Raw genomic sequence first — 16,452 nt, 5'->3', positions numbered from 1 at the left:
CTTCGAGGGATATGGGTCTCTGAGACAATCTCGCGTTGCGACTTTCCCTGGCGCTATAGGGATCGAATGACTGCACGTGCAGGGGTAGGCCATTCATTATTCTCTTTCTCGATAGGATCACTTAGGATAAGAGGTGTCTCCATCTTGAATTATGGACTGATTCCTAAGAGGGTTGTTGTGTAGTAAGGGTTTTAAAATGGGGTGTAGAATTTTTACGCGTTACCGCGTCTCGCTTAAGTGGGCCATTCCCGGTGGCCTCAGCTCTTACTTGCTGGCTTCGAATCCTAATTTGGAAGACGGCAAGCCCTCGACAAACAAGTCCCTTGTAAATGTGCTGGCATTGATAATAAGTGTAATTGATTTCATAGTCAAGAAATCTGACATGTGAGCGATGATGTTGACCATGTTGTAGAACATAGTTGTTTCATTATCGGCATCGTATTTTGAAGTATGCCATAAGTCTAAGCACAGGTGTTGAATGTTGCCAAACGATAACAGACCAGTAGGTTCATATCCAGAGCCAGAGTAGCGATGATTCCGAAAGGGTGCAATGCAGAAGATGTTGTTTTCGTAGAACACTTCTAGAACTTCTTTTCTCGTTTTCCTAGATGTTCGAAGTATAGATAGGTCATACAGACTTGGGCATGCGTTATTGACAGTATAAAATGAATAGCCTCTTTCCGCGGAGAAGCTGTAGGCAGTCGTATGGTAGCTGGAGCCATTAGGATTCATAATCATGTATTTGTAGATGTCGATGCGAATCTCGATTGGCAGACGCATGAGCAGGTTTTCAGATGGCGAAGCATCCAGGGCTACGTCGTCAATTTCATGACGACCGGGACATAAGGCCGGCGGCATCACTTTGTCTTGTTCTAGAGCTTGGTGCTTGAGATAGCTCGAATTCGGAATTCTGCCTCGATGCTCGCCTGAGTTTCAGAAGGTCTTGGGCATCTAGGGAGATTTAAATGAGGAAGAATAATCACATGGGATCTTGAATGGTATGAAGTATCACACAGATTGAAAGGGAAAAGAAGTCGGATATGCTAAATCGGTCATACGTCAAGACGGCAAAGTATTTTGCTGACGGCTTTTGGAAGGTGTTGCCTGAAAGCCCTACATTGAATTAAGGCTAACATTCCCGCTTTAGCGTCATCGCAGCTAAACCTTATTTTTGGAGGCTGAACTTCAACCATAGCTCTTTATCCTCTTGCGGACTTTAATTGTCCATCAATAGCCACCATGACTTCGCAGGATCCTCCTCTCGATGAAATACAATGGCGGTCTCCGGGAGCTGCTCAGTCAATGATGGGCATACATGAGAACTCCGTTCTCCATTACTTTGCGATGTCGCCCTTCTTCGACCCTACCTCGAACAATGGAATCATATCTTCACAAGCGCAATATATCCCAAGTCTCATGAATGTGGTCGCGACGAGGGTAGCATTTGAAGCGCATCTGCGGACGATGTCAGGCCTCGAGTTCATGATCTCAGAGCAGCCTGCTGAAATGACACCTGGTGCTGGAACAGGAGTCTGGGTTATTAGGAAGCAGACGAGAAGGAAGAGACACGCGGAGGAAGATGAGATCACTGTCCATTCGACGTATTTTGTAGTTGGAGAAAATATCTACATGGCTCCGTCGTTGGCAGATGTGCTAGGAAGTCGAATGGTACATCTACATGCGGATTGTATTGTGTCAAGCTAACAATCCTAGTTGTCGCTCATGTCGTCTCTGAACAAGTTTGTCTCTTCCGCCGCAGCTCTGCCTGACTTCAGCCCAGCAATGGGTCATACCTACATGCCTCCTTCCAGCGGCAATCGGAAAACGAATGAATCCCAACTCGGGCAAGCTAGTAAAGAGACTACACCACTTCCAGACTCTCTACAGACTCCAAAGAAATCCGCACAATCCAATGGAAGCAGCTACATTAGCTCGCGGATACTGGAAGATTCTTTACTCATATCACTCAAGTACGGCGATGAATATATGGACGAAATCCCAATTACTGGGCAGCCGGGCGAATTCCATCTCAAATCAACTGGACGGAAAGATGCCAGTAAACTCATGGTGCCAGCTCCTGGAAAAGTGTTACAGATGCCGGGGAAAGCTCCGCCAGCACCTCCATCACTCAAGACAGATCTCCCACCGGAGAGGAAGGGAAGTCGCTCTGAGAAGAGTCCGAAAACACCAGGAATGCCAAAACTGAAAAGGAGAAAGAGCAAGGCTGTAGGTGCAGGTAGTACAAGCCCAACGTAGAGGGCGGTATGCAAACCATATCGGGATGGAAAAGGTGCATGAATCGGCGTTTGGTATACCCTTGCATGGCTCGCCTTATCGAGCATTGGATGACACTTCAGAAATGAATTAAAACTCATGTCTATATTCCCTCGAATGTTCGTCTTACGCAGGTACTCCAAGTGGAAAACACCCTGCCGATTTTGTTCATTCGTTGCACTATTACTCGCGTCTGAGCACCAAAAAGTACCGGTAAGAGACATGCTCTTCGACTTGATGCATGATTCATTTCTTTACATTAGAATTATGCGACTATTACTTCCTTTCTCTCAAAATACATTATATATAAGCTTACAAAACAGCCATCACAACACCCCCAGCTACAGCTCCTAGTCCACTCATTAACATCTGCACTCCAAATGTTGGCGCAGCTCCAGCTTTACTCGAGCTCGTACTCGGATTTCTCTGACTTCCGCCCGTACTTGAGCTCTGAAACGTCGAGCTTGAACTCACCTCTACCACAGTGGTCGCCGAAGACAAAACCACCATGGTCGTCCCGCCAATGACCGTCGTTTCCCCAGACACCGAGAACAAAGGATTGACCGGCATCGTAGTCGGCGCTGTAATAACCAACTCCGTCGTCCCTCCCTCAACCGTCACTCCTGCTCCCACAAACGGAATCGTCGTCGCAGCCCCAATCTCTAGATACGGAGTTCCATCTATGGTCGTCATCGAGCCCGAAAGTCCGGCCGGTGCCAGAGACAATGGAATTTCAGTCGCGCTCGGCACCACTATATACGGCGTCCCAGAAATGGTGGTTATCTCCAAGCCAGAAGCTGTGATTTGAGCTTGTGGAGCGGGCAGAGAAGTAGATGATGTGATCACCAGATATGGAGTCCCGTTTATCGTCGTGGTGGATCCTGTAAGTCCGACTGGAGCTTCGGATATTGGGATGGAAGTAGGAGGCACGACGAGGAATGCTGTTCCTGAGACAAAGGTTGTGGAGAAAGGAATTGTGGGTGCCGGGGTTATGGTTGTGGGTTGGATGATCAGGAATGGCGTTCCATCTATCGTCGCTGTGCTTCCCAATGCTCCTTGCGGGGCTTGAAAGAGCGGGATAGTAGTCACTGCTGCGATTGTGACGGGTTCAGGTGTTGCTGGTTGAGGCGGGATTGTTGTTGGCCCCAGGATGATCACTGGTGTCCCAGCTATGGTTGACAAATGCCCCGTAGCTCCGGGAGGAGCTTCAGAGACTGGTATGGTGGTTGAAGCAGGAATCACGATTTCGGGCGATTGGGGAACAATGGTCGTTGGTCCCAAAACCAAGACAGGTGTCCCGCTAAGATCAGATGATACGCCGATCGCTCCGGCGGGTGCTTGCGATATTGGGATCGTTGTCGATGCTTGGATCGTAATCGGCGGTGGAGTTGGAGACGACGGCAGTGTATCATCAGTAGAGTGACTTGGGATGATCTGCATGAGCGTAGCCGGGGAAGGCCGAACTGTGAACAGACTCGTAGTCGGCGGTGTCTGACCACCGGGAGGAGCGGTCAATGGCGGAGCAGTCGTCGTGGGAAGGCTCATCACGGAAACATCACCACTAGGCCCATTAGTCGGCTGATTCGGCATATTCGTCGAGTCTTGAAGTATGGGGCCTCCAACATAGATAGTTGTCGCGCTGGTTATATCTCCACCGGCAGTTTGGAATGTTGTTGTTTCAAACGGAACATAGCACATGGGAGCCTGGATTATGGATGGTCCGCCACCATAGCAGGATTCAAGTCCAGGGTACTGGGAGCTGTATTGTGGATCTGAGGCGAGGAAATCGATTAGAGTCTTGGGAACGTAGCCGTATGCTTCAGTGTCGGCGTCTTGAATACAATGTGCGAAAGGACCAGGAGTGGTTGTCCCTCGTTTAGGCGCATAGATGAAGGGCGTCACGAGTGAGATCACAACACCAGTCGGGGTTGAAGTCTCTACCACAACGCTCCCGGCTGAGTTGGTATACTGCGTGGATACAAAAACCTCAGACCATGTGTTCGTTTCGGTAACTACAGAAGTTATGGGATAGAGTTCAGTGTATGTGTCTGTCTCGGTGGTGACGCTTGTTGATATGGGTGCATAGCTCTGTCCAACAATTCCGAGGCCGCCGAAATATGCTTCCGCGTTTGAATTTATGTGGCGGAATACATCACCGTGTGCACCTGTTGATGCTGTTGCGCAGTATACATGTCCTCTTGCGTCTGTCACAGGTGCTGCTGTGATGATTTTTACCGTGTTATATACATAGAATGCAGACGGAGATTGCCTGTCACGTTTCTCAGTTCATTGTCTTTTGGTCAGAAGGAATATTTCTCACATTGTAATGCCGCCTGTTACTATTTGAGTTGCATTCAAGACCTGGGTAGCTTCCACTGGAGTGGGGGCCGAATTAATAAGATTCGAAATGGGATCCTTCCCCACCAAAAAGGTGAAAGCGAATGAAGCGTTTGTAAGATAGACATTTGTCTCTACCCGGGTTGCTGTGATACCAGGACGTTCGGTGATGTACGTTGTGTACGAAGTCAAGTTGACGAGATTTGTTGCAGAGATATAGCTAGTTCTTTGCCACCATTCTTCACTAATGGTATCCTGAATCACAAAGCAACAAGGCGCATGCGTTTGTACTGTTTCATTTCTCAACGTCCTTGTTGTTTTGGGACTTTCCGTTGGTGCTGAAGATTTCAAAATTTTGCTAGCAGAAATTTGCGACGCGATACTCGAGTTTGTACTTTTTCCAGTATCTGAGGTTGAAATTGAAGTCGCTGTTGCTGTCTGTGTCGATATTGGTACTGCTGATGAAACAGACCCAATCGAACTCGATACGACCGAGAGCGACGCATTTGTGAAAGTACCATTTGAGAAAGCCACACCTGTAAAAACTCAGCAGTATTCTAAGATGAGGACGCAGTCTCATACCCCGTAGTTGTGGTGAGGATCGGGCTTCAATGCTAGACAGGTACGAAAGGACTAAGAGCCAGAGACTTTGGGGCAACATTTTGAACAGAAAATGAATTTTGTAGGGACTGTATTGGATTCAAAAATTAGATGTTGTTGTTCGCCATCGATCAGTCCTTTGTTTATCAGCTCTTCATTGATCATAAATTAGCAGGAACGAAGTCAGGTTAAGCATAAGTCGAGGTCGGGACCCCATTTGACCGACATACGAGCCCGACGTGGTATGAGGAATATTGCTTTCACATCCATGTACACGACTAGGCAGAATATCTGTCTGGAGTCGTACAACCATGGGCAGGTCGATAGATATAAAAGAAATGATAGGCGAATGAAAAGTCGGGTGGAATGCAGCCTCGGTCAGGGGTTTCGGTTAATTGATCAGGGGGCCCAGTCTTGCTGCACTTCGCCTCAAGCCACCATGGGAAGCCAATTTTAGTGTCCAACCGAAATGAATTTCTTCTAGCACACCAACACCAAATCCCAAACTTCGAAGTGGTGGCTTTCCACGGCCACGATAGTTGGTCAGATAGGAGAAACACATTCCTCACTTCTCCAGCTGGCGTGCTTTGAAACCTAGTCTTTATGCAAGCCGTCGGAGCAAGCTTGGAAGAGATTGGACCGGAAAAGGAGCTGAAGTCCGGGCCTTCCGAATGAGTTGTCCCAAACCAGGGTTGAGATCGACATTTCATTGACTTCGACGGCAGGTCCTGTCTTGTGGTAGTTGATGCTCACTTGTGTGGACATGAGATCCTCAGCCTCGTCTGCCACCAGAGCAATGTCTCTTGGTCATTGGGTGCCATCTACGCCTCTACTCCTTCGTCCTTGAAGCCATTTCCTATCGATTGCGACAGAAACCGTTCCTTTTCTTCTATTGACTTTCCAGCCGTCTCGATGTTGCATCGGTGGTGCGAAAATGCTATGTGTGCTACTGACACGACTCTTGCGTCATGTAATTCTATGCGGGGTCGCATTGCCATATATTGTCCGAGCAAGATCTGTCAATCTGAGAAGCACGGCTCCAGCGCCCCTTTCGATTCCCCCTTCCCAAGAGTTTGGTGAGTGACAACGTCTAGTCACTGAACATTGCTTATACTTTAAAGATGGAGACGATGGGCCATGGTCAACCTTCACAATACAGATCGGAAGCCCGCCTCAGAGTGTCAAAGTGCTCATCTCAACATACGCAACTCAGACATGGGCAATAGCAGAAGAAGGGTGTGGCTCAGGCGATCCGACTGATTGCGACACATTACGAGGAGGGTTGTACAACTACTCCGCATCTACAACTTGGGTACCGAACTTGGCAAATCTGACCACCCAGATCTATGGACTCGGACTCGAATCGAATCTCGGATACTCGGGCAATGGCAGATATGGCTTTGACGATATCACTCTTGGCTTTCAGGGAAGTGGCGGTCCGACCCTCAAAAACCAAACTGTGGCTGGTGTCGCAACAAAGGACTTCTTCATGGGCATCTTTGGCTTGAAGCCATTGTCCAGCAATTTCACAAGCTTCAATGATCCTATTCCTAGCTTCATGCAGAATTTGAAGAATCAATCTATGATTCCAAGTACAAGTTGGGCGTACACTGCTGGAAATCAATATCGTATGCGCCTTTATAATTCCTATTTATGAATGTTCACTGACTCTGAACAATAGATTCCAGCGAAGTTCTAGGAAGTCTCACGCTGGGAGGATATGATGCATCACGGTTCATACCAAACAACTTGTCATTCAACTTCTCTACGAACGATCAACCTGATCTAGCAGTCCAGGTGACCAGTATCACGTCTTTGAATTCCAGCTCCAATGATCCAACAATTCTTCTGTCGACACCAATTATCACTTACTTGGACTCCACAGTTCCATATCTATATCTCCCTCTTTCAACCTGCGATCTCGTTGCTTCCACATTCGGCCTCACTTACAATACAACGACACAATTATACACTATCTCGAACACCCAACACACCTTACTCGTTGCTCAGAATCCTACTATCAACTTTACCCTCACACGACCCGATTCTCTGGGTTCTCCCATCAATCTCGTATTTTCTTACCAGGCCTTCGCTCTTCAAGCCACATGGCCCTTAGTCGATACACCAACTCTCTATTTCCCGATGAAAATCGCAAACGACTCTTCACAATACCGACTTGGACGAGCATTCTTCCAAGAAACATACGTGATCGCCGACTACGAAAGACGTAACTTCTCAATCTCACAAGTTCGCTATGATATTCCCACTCAAGAAATCATCACCATCTACCCTCCAGGCAACACCACTTCCCTTTCCACCTCTACCAAAAAGTCTGTGCTTGCAACAGGAGCCATAGCCGGAATCGCCATTGGCGGTGCCATCCTCTTAATCTCCCTGATCCTACTCCTCTTCTACGTCTGCCACTACAAACCCAAAACTCTCGCCAAACGGCGTGCATCTGAGCTCTCTGCTGCCCAACAGCCAACCTCACAACCCACGGAATACACCAAACCAGAACTCGACACCATATCCCCCATCCTCCACGAAGTACCACCGGACAATTTCCCGGCCCAAGAAATCGACTCCAAATCCAAACAAGTATTCTTCGAGCTGCCCGCCAAGGAAGAAGTCGCAGCTGAGGTCTCCGGATCGACGAATCTGTCCTCGGTCTTACTGCGAGAGCAAGAAGAGATGAGGATCAGAAGAGAGGGAGAGGTGAGATGGTCGTGGGATCGGAGACGGAGGGCGAGTAGAGGGGAGAAGAGTGTGGGGACTGAGAGTGAGGATCTTAGTTCTGGGTGGGGCGATCGCGAGGAGGAGAGGACGGTTTGGTCGCTGGGGACGACGTTGCGGGGTGCGTCGGAGCATGAGCATGAGGATGAGAAGGGGAAGGGGTATGTGCCGGATATGGAGTTGCAGGATGTGGTGCTAAATAGAGACGGGGAGGAAAGAGATGATGATGAAGGGGATGCTGGGGCGAGTAGCGTTTCGTCTGGCTGGGTTTCTTCTCCAAAGAGTGCGTTCAGTGGGTTGCGGTAGCATCTTTGTTGCTCACTGAATGATTGGGAATTTATGGTAATGATAATACAACGGCATGGAGTTGGCATGGATTGGAAAAGGTGTTATTTGTTAACATTGGAGCGAATACCCATAGTTTGAGGTTCTACTTCTAGTCAATCAGCACATAATACTACTGCGATGAATGTAATGCTAAAGAAACATAATCTGACAGCAATGGAGTCTTTTTGGACCATGCGTGACGCCTGCAATGTCCAGTAGCAAGTCCCATGTGTTCACTTCCAATATGTATAGATCTTCACCTCCCACTGCATCAAGGGTTCTCTGCCTACCCACTCTCTCGGCACATCTCTCCCTTGACTAACCTCCCTCCAATCATCTCTATCCTGATCCGGCCATCCATCAATCACATACTCGGTTCCGGGCGTATCCTCATCAGTGAAGTTTGCAACAACGACCACTGGTGCATTTCCACTTCCTCCTCTCGTCCAAGCCATAATCTTGCCACCTCGACTTTCGTCCGTAAAGAAGAAATTCGTGTCATCGTCTCCCAGAGCTGGACATTGTTCTCTGAATCTGACGAGATTGGCAACATAATTAAAGACAGCTGAGCGCCACGGTTCTGCCTTTCGTTCATAGTTCACCGGATCGATTTGTTTCTGGCCAATAGGACGATCCATCTGATCACAGAACTCTTCGCCCGCAAAGATCATCGGGATGCCAACAGCTGTGAGGAGAAGTGCAAATGCGAACTTCGAACGTGTCTCCTTGTCAATGATACCATTGCTGTCGAGGAAGTTGTAAAGTCGTTCCTTGCGGTAGCCTTCAACGTCATGGGATGTGATGTAGTTGATAGCTTGCGAGCCATCAGTGAATGGGTGGTCAGTGTCCAGCATACAGTTTGCCATTTTCCGTACTGTCCATTCGAAATTGTCGCCTGAGCTCTCACCTAGAAGAAGTGCTCGAAGTCGAGTCTGCCAAGCTTCATTCCATAACGAATTGAGAGTGCCCGATGTAATCATATCGATGGGATCAGCGAGCTCTTCACCAATGACGAGAAACTTGGCGTTAGAGGCTGACGGATATCGAGCCTGATATAATGCCCATGCATACTCTTTATAAGCTTTGATGAAATCATAATTGGCGATGTTGTTGACGCTGTCAAGTCTAAGTCCACCAACCCCGAAGTCGGACATCCACCGATGGAGATGTCCTTGGTGGAATGCCCACGAAGGATGGACAACTTGAGTCTGACCAGATTTTGGGTCATAAGTTGTCGTGTTCTCGATGTATTTCCAACTCCTACCACCATAGCCATCTCGAAGTTGGTTGTCCCTGTGAGATTGCCAATTGTCACCAGGGTCGTTGGGATCGTACGGTTGTATGTGGAATTGATCAAAGGCGATGTAAACATACGGATCATGCCCGAAAGCCATCACGACGTCTGTGAAGAATCGAATGTTCTGGCCATGGATGTTGTTTACCAGGTTGACCAGCTGGGAAGCTGTACCCAGATCGAAGTCAGTGGCGTAATAGTGAGCTGTAGCATATCCCCATTCCCCTTCTGGCTTTGCATCGGCAGCTGGTAGTAGCTCCAGAGCATTGATACCGAGCTCAGACAAGATGGCCTCATTCGCTACTTGGGGAATATCTTTGAAGCGAAGACCGGCTATCTTCACATCAAAAAGTGCAAGGACGTCCACAAAAGTACCAACATCAACATCCACACCTCGAGAATCTGTACCAGATTTGGCCCATGAGGCAGGAAGCTCATATATGACCAAGTGATTGTTGTCTGGAATGTCTTCTTGTGCTGGTACGGACACCTGATCGGCTTCTCCTCCATCAATATCACAGGGCCAAAGCTTGCCATCTCGGAACTTGATGACGCCAGGGGGAGGAACGTGATCGTCCCGAACTGTAGTAGTTCTGTAATCGACCGTATAAATGAGAGGATCTGTGACTTTAATAGTGCCTAGCTTCTCTGGCGAGCTATCGACGATCTGAAAGAAATAATGATACACAGCACCATCCTGCAGAGGCGGTTGAATGGTATTTGGATCGAGTTCCCATACATCAGGAACATTAGCCTGGACCAGTTGGCCTTGAAATAGTTGCGTGAAGTTGGCTGGAGTAGCACCGTCGATGGTGCCTAGGACAAGACTTGGAGGTTCGGCACCTCCTGGAATCCAGAGAACGAATTTTTCTTTCCGACGCTCGAGGAGATCGTACAACATCTTGGTTTTGTTTTGGTGTCAGGCTGTGAGGTGTTTCAAAACGAGACAATGAATTTCAAGGCTGAGACTGGAACGGAGAAGGACTTTATGGTTTGAAGTCTCGAAAGCGCCACCTCGATTGGCTGAAGTAGTGAGCTGGACGTCAGCTTTTGGCGTTAAGTGGTGGAAGCGGTGAATGTCCATCATTCAATGAGACAATTATAGTGACTCTCCGGTGTCGTTCAGCCGTCAGCTCACCACGTTGGGAAGTCGTGATGCATGAGACCCTTGCCGGTAGGCACGCCCCGCACGCCACAGTCAGCTAAAATACGGGACGCAAAATGAAACTCCAATCGTCCAATACATACTTAAGACGTTTGATTGTTCTTGAAAACTAGTACTTTTCTCAGGAAATTCTAATCCCCCAAGTGCTCAATTGATCCTGAAAGCTAGTTGTACGACGCATTGCAAAATAACCACACATTTAACTCAACTTGCAGTTTCATCCTCTCAACTTGGACGGAATCTCAAAGCCATTGATTTCATGTGTCACTTTCTTGACATTTTCCAATGCTGTGCTATTTTCCTCGCTCAACTCTGGCTTCTGAAAGTAAATGTCGGATCCACCTTTTACAACAACTTCTCTCTTGCCTTTCCGCAATTTTACAATAACCCATATGATGCCCCTAAAACTGCAAGGCCCACTAAGGTTGGCCCAACACCAATACCCGCTTTTGCTCCAGGTTCCAAAGCTTTCATATTGCTTGTATGAGTGGGACGGCCCGTACTCGAAGTCGAAGACGACGAGACTTCTAAGCTCGACAGACAAAACAGAAAGAATCGGGCGTCAATTGAGCAGAAAAGTCGAAAGAAACGCACCGACTAGACCGTTCCGAAAACTGGATTTGTGGATAATTTTTCTTTGTAGCGCTGTATTGAGTCTAGCATTATATGTTACCATTATTCAACCTCATGTACTTGCCACTTTATGCCCCTCAATGCCTCCAATTCCGCTCTTTCACCAACCTGCTGTATTTCAGGGCTAATTGGAGGAACTCCTTCAAGCTCAGCAGCTCTCCTCCTCCTATCTAACTCCTCTTTCTCCTCACTTGTCAACGGCTCACCACTGAGCTCTGCCGGTCGTGGTCTCCCAGGCCCAAGCTCTGCTTTCTCAAATGTGTTGCTCTCATTGCTTGTAGTTGTTTTCTTTGCTGCAGATCGTTTGCCATAACAGAAAGCCCCGAGCACCAAAGCGACTATGAGAAGTGCGCCGAGTGCAGCTCCGATTCCGATTCCTGCCTTTGCGCCCGTCGAAAGACCATGATTTGCGTGGGTACTTGTGTGGGCGGGAGAAGAGGTTCCAGTGTTTGTTTGTTGCGAGGTATTGGGCGAAGTGCTTGAACCTGTCGCGCTCGTTGCCGACGAGCGTAATGAGCTACTTGATTGGCTAGCCGAGGTTGCTGCTGAGAATGATGAGGATAGAGACGATGGCAAGGATGAGCTCTTGCTCTTAGTCCCACTCACTGTCGCCGAGCTAGTTGATGCAGAGGCAACGGGGACAGCTGTAAAGTTTGCTGGGTCTAGATGCCCGCAGTTCGTTTTCTCGTTCTGTTGGCAAGTAGCCTGAGCACTGGCGTCCCCTGAAGCTGCAGAAATACAGTTTGCGTAGTTTTGTTCGCAGCAGTATGTTGGGATTGTTTCGGTATAGTATAGCAGGCCAGGCGCAGAGCTGTTTGAAGCGCAAGTGCAACCGTAATCAAGAGTGGTCTGGATGCGTTAGTGCAGCCCTTCAATTAGCCAACATCTTCGATGCTTAGACGCAAATTGACCCAAACTCGAAAATCGGACGCATCTGTAACGAAGAATGAGGTAGAAGAGGGCTGGATCTGTACCGTGTCACAAGTATTGGTATTGGCATCTCCACTACACAATACACCACAGGTGTTAATTTGGGCTTCACACCATTGCGCTGCCAATGTTAGTAAAGGAAATTTCACATGCAAAGCCTGGCCGCTGGTCTTACATCTTACGGTTGCTGAAACGGTACTGGGATCAATAGTCGAATTTGCACCGAGTTGGGCGTTCGCGACTCCTGTAAAGATAAAGAGTAGACAGATCAAAGTGGCACGCATTCTGGGCATTTGATGCTTGCATCAACGACAATGATTACAGTGCGCAGCAGCTCTGAAAGAAATATTCGGCAGCGCGCCTCTGGCCTTATCAATTGATGGAATCGACCCCGCCCCTAGGGAAGAAACAAATTACAGGGTGGCAAGATGGCGTTTTAACCTTGTTCATTGGGGTTGGGGGCTGAACTCTTTCCGTCCCCAGAGCCAATCATTCTACGTCCAAACCGCCAATCCCCCAAATCGAAGCCTGACTTGCATTCAAAGTGGTCTCCGCTGCAGATTAAGATTGAGGTGGCCAATTGTTATGTCCCACGATTCGCGTGGAGAAATGAGGCTCGGGTCCAGCCAGTCGATAAGAATCGACCACATTGCGGCTCGGAGCCTTTTTTTTTCCTCGGTAAGTTCTCGAGTTACTGTCCAACTTGGGTTTGGAGCTTCCTTTGTCGAGATCGCTTTGTCGAGAATTCTTAGTTTATGATTAATGAAGTACTGTCTATATCAGAGCAAAAAAGAAATTAAAGCGCAATTTTAGTCCGTATTGCAAGTATTGACTTCCTAGAAACCACAATCTGTTTTGAGGAAATCCAATGTCAGAGAGCAGAATACAGATATAAGCGAAGAAGAGTTATAAAGAGGTATTGAGTATAAAAATGTTACAGAGAAAGAGCCCCCACATGCTCACGTATTTCGCATCGGTGATTACTCCTGAAGGGCATAAGCGAGAATGGCTGGGCGGGGAGCTGTATTGCATGTCGAAGACCAAACACTGTGTTCAGCTAACAAGAATCTCACAGCTTCGTGATTACTATCGAAAGATGTCCATTATCTTCCTTCCATTATCAAGCCTTTGAAGACTTCAGGAAAGGTTGCTGTCAGCTCATCCCACCCACTGCAGAGCATCTGCATGAAGATACAACTTATCTCTGTAAAAGTCTGCCTGGCATTGAAGACCGAGTTGTTCAAGAATGTCAATGACCGTCCGACAACCATTCTCCTCGTCAGTCCCTCCCCCCAGCTCGCCCTCATCGCTCTGCTTCTCTTTTCCTTTGCCCGCCAACCCCTCTCCACCCATTGCCTTCCTGTTTCTGTCCTCGCCATTCTCCTCCTGCCCCTCCTCAGAACCCCTCTCTTGCGGAGCTAGATCCGTCGTTTCTTTCATTCTGGGCAGCATTTGCATCAATTTGCGTTCAAGTTCTTCGACAGTATAGTTTTCAAGCCAATTGATGATGCCACCGAGAGTCTTGATCCAGTGCTCCACCTTGTCTTTGTCCAATGTTCCTTCATATAAACGAAACTCCACAGTGTGCCTTTTTCTCTTCAAGCGATCATTGTATATATCTCCTGCCGTTGAACTATTCCATCCAGGATACAGAACATGAGTAATATGATGGATGCTGACTGACATGTCTCGTGAGCTAAAACCCTCAAATATATCAGTCTGAGAGATAAGTTTTGTCAAGGCAGGCAGATCGAGAGCACTTCGAATAATTTTGATCCCTGCTGATGCCAACCAGTGTGTGTCCATCGAGTCGAAGGCTGGATTTTCTTGGAGTATGTCAGCAAGAATAGAGTGTCTACGCATCGATATTGCATGTTTAGGATGTGATATGTAATGAGGAGGGTGAAGGGTATCGAACAGCGGCTCGAAGGCCCAGAAGAACATGGCGAGTTTCGTAAGGTCCTCGAAAGTCTAACGATCGCCTTCATCCATGCGACTGAGAATCCTGCCATACGAGAAATGAACGTGAAGATTGCAGCTTGTGTTGACCACGGTGAGGTAATCCTGTGAAAGAATATCACAGACACGTCGAACGTCGGTCATCGATTGGCCTTTGCTGAATTTTAAAGCTGGAGAGGTGATCTCCATGCGATACCAGAAGTAGTCCGGGTCACACTTCGATGTATCGATAGAAGTATCTTCTCCAATAGACCAGTACTCTGGGTCTCCAAGATCGCCTTCCTGCTGCGGATCCCATGCCAGGGAGGATTTCACAAGATTAGCACCAATTTGGTGTTTGGCCGCCAAGAGGAGAAGCCCTGATCGGACACTGTCGAATCCACTGTCCACTTGCGCAGGTATGACTTTGGAGCCATCCTTGTTGGTAAGTTTAGCGTCGTTCAAAGCCTTCGTGATCGCTTCGATTGATATCGGGAACTTGAGAAAGCGAGGTGAAGGCCGTGAATCGTGGTTTTGCTAGAAATTAGGCATCAAATAGCCAAGGCAGAACTCCAATTCGACGCCGAAGTAGAGTGTTCGCGCCATGTCGAGAGGATCATTGAATTGCTCTGTTAATTGTTGGAATATGCGTGGTAGGTCAGATCTCATGAGGCATCTTATATTACGTGATATCTTCTCTCGATTTCCATTGAGAAATGCCCTCCAAGTTATGACAAGAACAAAAAGATGGAGACTGAAGGATCTGAGAAAGTGGTAAGTGTCTCCAATCATCTAGCATTTTCTTCATCCATGTTTCCAAGGGTTCTCTCATGGCGAGCAACAAGACTTACAGATGTAGTCTCTCCTTGTCTGATCTTTGAGCTTCAACATGTATTCCAGAACCTAGGTTTGGTACAACGGTGGAAAAGGTGGAGGGACTTTCGATGAAAAGCTCCCTCCAAGAAAGAGATCAATACTTCTTATCTTTAATCTGGAGAACAAGTCTAATAGAAGATTGATAAAGACTTATAATAGGTATCAGACGTGAAAGAGAACTTCTATTCAATTTTTTTGGAACGAATAAGTCTTGATCATGTGATAAAGCCACTCAAGCACTTCCAAACATCTCCTTTACAAGAGCTCCGGATGGAAGACGGTGCTGGTAGGAAATTGACTTGTGATACTTAGTTTATGGATACGAACTATGACTTTGCCCTAAATCGCCAAATATCTCTAGTGAAGATGGTAGATGCTAGGGGAAGGGGCCAGATGGACTGGGATACCAACTCGGTCCATCCTCATGTATGTAATTTTCGGGAATTATTTTTGGCCTGCGACTGAGTCCAGTACGCCAGGCTTGGGAGAACACTCGTGATCTCGGGATCGGGTAGAAGTCCAACGTTAGGAGGGACAATAATGAGAGGCAAGGAGGTTCGACGATGAGTATTGTCGGTAGTGTGCCTCGAGGTCTAGCCAGACGAGACAAAGAATGCTCAGAACAATTTCTCAGGAGCGTTGCTTAATATAACTTTGAAGACTGTGTGCATCGAAGACTCCTATGATAGAAGTGACTAGGGCCCGCGAGATAAAAAGTCCGACTTCTCAAAAACTTGTAGTTGTAAGACACGATACCGGAATTCAAATACCAATAACGAATATATCTTTGAAATGGAGATCAGCAGTTGACCAATGACCGGAGAGGCCACGACAAGAAGATGAAAGAATACCTTTACCGGATCACGTGGATCGCCTCGGCGGTTACCCCTGAATGCCACAAGCGAGCCAAGAACTACCTACCTAGTCCATATGCCATTTTCAAGCCGTGCACAACTTCACGTCTCTCTCTCAACGCGGTTATGACCTCATCCTAATCTTCTCCAACTTCTGCCTTGTCACTTCAGAAAGTACAACACCCTCGATCCTCACACTCACTTCCTCAAAATGCTCTTTCAGAGCATCTCTGAACACCTTCTCACTATCATCCCAAGTCGCCAAAAATCCTCTCCAATTCAAGAGCGTCATCAGTAACCAACCAAGCAAATTGTGTTTCACAGCTGTCCTAAGATGGTACTTCCGTACAACACCCCTCTCTTACTCAAACAATTTTCCAGATTCACCAACATTTTCGTCTTATTCTGAGGGCCAGGCATACAAATACATATCATTCTTAGTTGACTCCCCTGGAGTTGTTAAGTCAGATTGTCTGAAAAGTGTGTCGCAC

The 16,452-nt window shown here is 47.5% G+C and overlaps 7 protein-coding genes across 7 annotated transcripts; 2 read left to right on the top strand and 5 right to left on the bottom strand.

Moving 5' to 3' along the window:
• Positions 1-156: 156 nt before the first annotated feature.
• Positions 157-1,014, bottom strand: LY89DRAFT_688861 (uncharacterized protein). Its single transcript, XM_018215795.1, has one exon. It carries the CDS (start codon positions 856-858, stop codon positions 265-267), a length of 594 nt encoding a protein of 197 aa, XP_018066041.1. The 5' UTR covers positions 859-1,014; the 3' UTR covers positions 157-264.
• A 103-nt stretch (positions 1,015-1,117) lies between these two features.
• LY89DRAFT_625116 (mediator of RNA polymerase II transcription subunit 6) lies at positions 1,118-2,378 on the top strand. The gene is made up of 2 exons (XM_018211062.1): positions 1,118-1,668; positions 1,714-2,378. The coding sequence occupies exons 1-2, from the start codon at positions 1,240-1,242 to the stop codon at positions 2,254-2,256; spliced, it is 972 nt and encodes a 323-aa protein (XP_018066040.1). The 5' UTR covers positions 1,118-1,239; the 3' UTR covers positions 2,257-2,378.
• A 1,385-nt stretch (positions 2,379-3,763) lies between these two features.
• Positions 3,764-5,380, bottom strand: LY89DRAFT_229739 (uncharacterized protein). Its single transcript, XM_018206027.1, has 4 exons — positions 5,194-5,380; positions 4,595-5,147; positions 3,898-4,543; positions 3,764-3,835 (listed from the first exon to the last, which is right to left on the bottom strand). The coding sequence occupies exons 1-4, from the start codon at positions 5,270-5,272 to the stop codon at positions 3,830-3,832; spliced, it is 1,284 nt and encodes a 427-aa protein (XP_018066039.1). The 5' UTR covers positions 5,273-5,380; the 3' UTR covers positions 3,764-3,829.
• Positions 5,381-5,860: 480 nt separating this feature from the next.
• Positions 5,861-8,455, top strand: LY89DRAFT_786565 (acid protease). The gene is made up of 4 exons (XM_018222996.1): positions 5,861-5,886; positions 5,937-6,287; positions 6,333-6,839; positions 6,893-8,455. Exons 2-4 carry the CDS (start codon positions 6,146-6,148, stop codon positions 8,248-8,250), a joined length of 2,007 nt encoding a protein of 668 aa, XP_018066038.1. The 5' UTR covers positions 5,861-5,886; positions 5,937-6,145; the 3' UTR covers positions 8,251-8,455.
• A 49-nt stretch (positions 8,456-8,504) lies between these two features.
• LY89DRAFT_654387 (glycoside hydrolase family 13 protein) lies at positions 8,505-10,466 on the bottom strand (the record flags this gene model as incomplete). The annotated part of the gene is made up of 3 exons (XM_018212299.1): positions 8,505-9,085; positions 9,407-9,692; positions 10,314-10,466. The coding sequence occupies 3 exons, from the start codon at positions 10,464-10,466 to the stop codon at positions 8,505-8,507; spliced, it is 1,020 nt and encodes a 339-aa protein (XP_018066037.1).
• Positions 10,467-11,596: 1,130 nt separating this feature from the next.
• On the bottom strand, positions 11,597-12,684 carry LY89DRAFT_229665 (uncharacterized protein). Its single transcript, XM_018206026.1, has 4 exons — positions 12,469-12,684; positions 12,338-12,414; positions 11,970-12,212; positions 11,597-11,908 (listed from the first exon to the last, which is right to left on the bottom strand). The coding sequence occupies exons 1-4, from the start codon at positions 12,584-12,586 to the stop codon at positions 11,702-11,704; spliced, it is 645 nt and encodes a 214-aa protein (XP_018066036.1). The 5' UTR covers positions 12,587-12,684; the 3' UTR covers positions 11,597-11,701.
• A 686-nt stretch (positions 12,685-13,370) lies between these two features.
• Positions 13,371-14,941, bottom strand: LY89DRAFT_758473 (uncharacterized protein; the record flags this gene model as incomplete). The annotated part of the gene is made up of 3 exons (XM_018221438.1): positions 13,371-14,119; positions 14,270-14,768; positions 14,918-14,941. The coding sequence occupies 3 exons, from the start codon at positions 14,939-14,941 to the stop codon at positions 13,452-13,454; spliced, it is 1,191 nt and encodes a 396-aa protein (XP_018066035.1). The 3' UTR covers positions 13,371-13,451.
• Between the last annotated feature and the right edge of the window lie 1,511 nt (positions 14,942-16,452).

Source organism: Mollisia scopiformis (assembly GCF_001500285.1).
Source record: "Mollisia scopiformis unplaced genomic scaffold LY89scaffold_23, whole genome shotgun sequence".
In the NCBI taxonomy this organism is placed as follows: Eukaryota; Fungi; Ascomycota; class Leotiomycetes; order Helotiales; family Mollisiaceae; genus Mollisia; species Mollisia scopiformis.
This window is presented reverse-complemented; position numbering and strand designations above follow the sequence as displayed.

Coding starts and splice junctions, on each gene's coding strand:
- LY89DRAFT_625116 (XM_018211062.1), top strand. CDS start 1,240: ATGACTTCGCAGGATCCTCCTCTCGATGAAATACAATGGCGGTCTCCG. Junction 1,669..1,713: donor ATGTGCTAGGAAGTCGAATG/GTACATCTACAT, acceptor TAACAATCCTAG/TTGTCGCTCATGTCGTCTCT.
- LY89DRAFT_229665 (XM_018206026.1), bottom strand. CDS start 12,586: ATGCCCAGAATGCGTGCCACTTTGATCTGTCTACTCTTTATCTTTACA. Junction 12,415..12,468: donor CGTTTCAGCAACCGTAAGAT/GTAAGACCAGCG, acceptor TAACATTGGCAG/CGCAATGGTGTGAAGCCCAA. Junction 11,909..11,969: donor CATCAACTAGCTCGGCGACA/GTGAGTGGGACT, acceptor CATCATTCTCAG/CAGCAACCTCGGCTAGCCAA.
- LY89DRAFT_786565 (XM_018222996.1), top strand. CDS start 6,146: ATGCTATGTGTGCTACTGACACGACTCTTGCGTCATGTAATTCTATGC. Junction 6,288..6,332: donor TCCCCCTTCCCAAGAGTTTG/GTGAGTGACAAC, acceptor TATACTTTAAAG/ATGGAGACGATGGGCCATGG. Junction 6,840..6,892: donor CACTGCTGGAAATCAATATC/GTATGCGCCTTT, acceptor TCTGAACAATAG/ATTCCAGCGAAGTTCTAGGA.
- LY89DRAFT_688861 (XM_018215795.1), bottom strand. CDS start 858: ATGCCGCCGGCCTTATGTCCCGGTCGTCATGAAATTGACGACGTAGCC.
- LY89DRAFT_229739 (XM_018206027.1), bottom strand. CDS start 5,272: ATGTTGCCCCAAAGTCTCTGGCTCTTAGTCCTTTCGTACCTGTCTAGC. Junction 5,148..5,193: donor ATCCTCACCACAACTACGGG/GTATGAGACTGC, acceptor GAGTTTTTACAG/GTGTGGCTTTCTCAAATGGT. Junction 4,544..4,594: donor GTAACAGGCGGCATTACAAT/GTGAGAAATATT, acceptor GAAACGTGACAG/GCAATCTCCGTCTGCATTCT.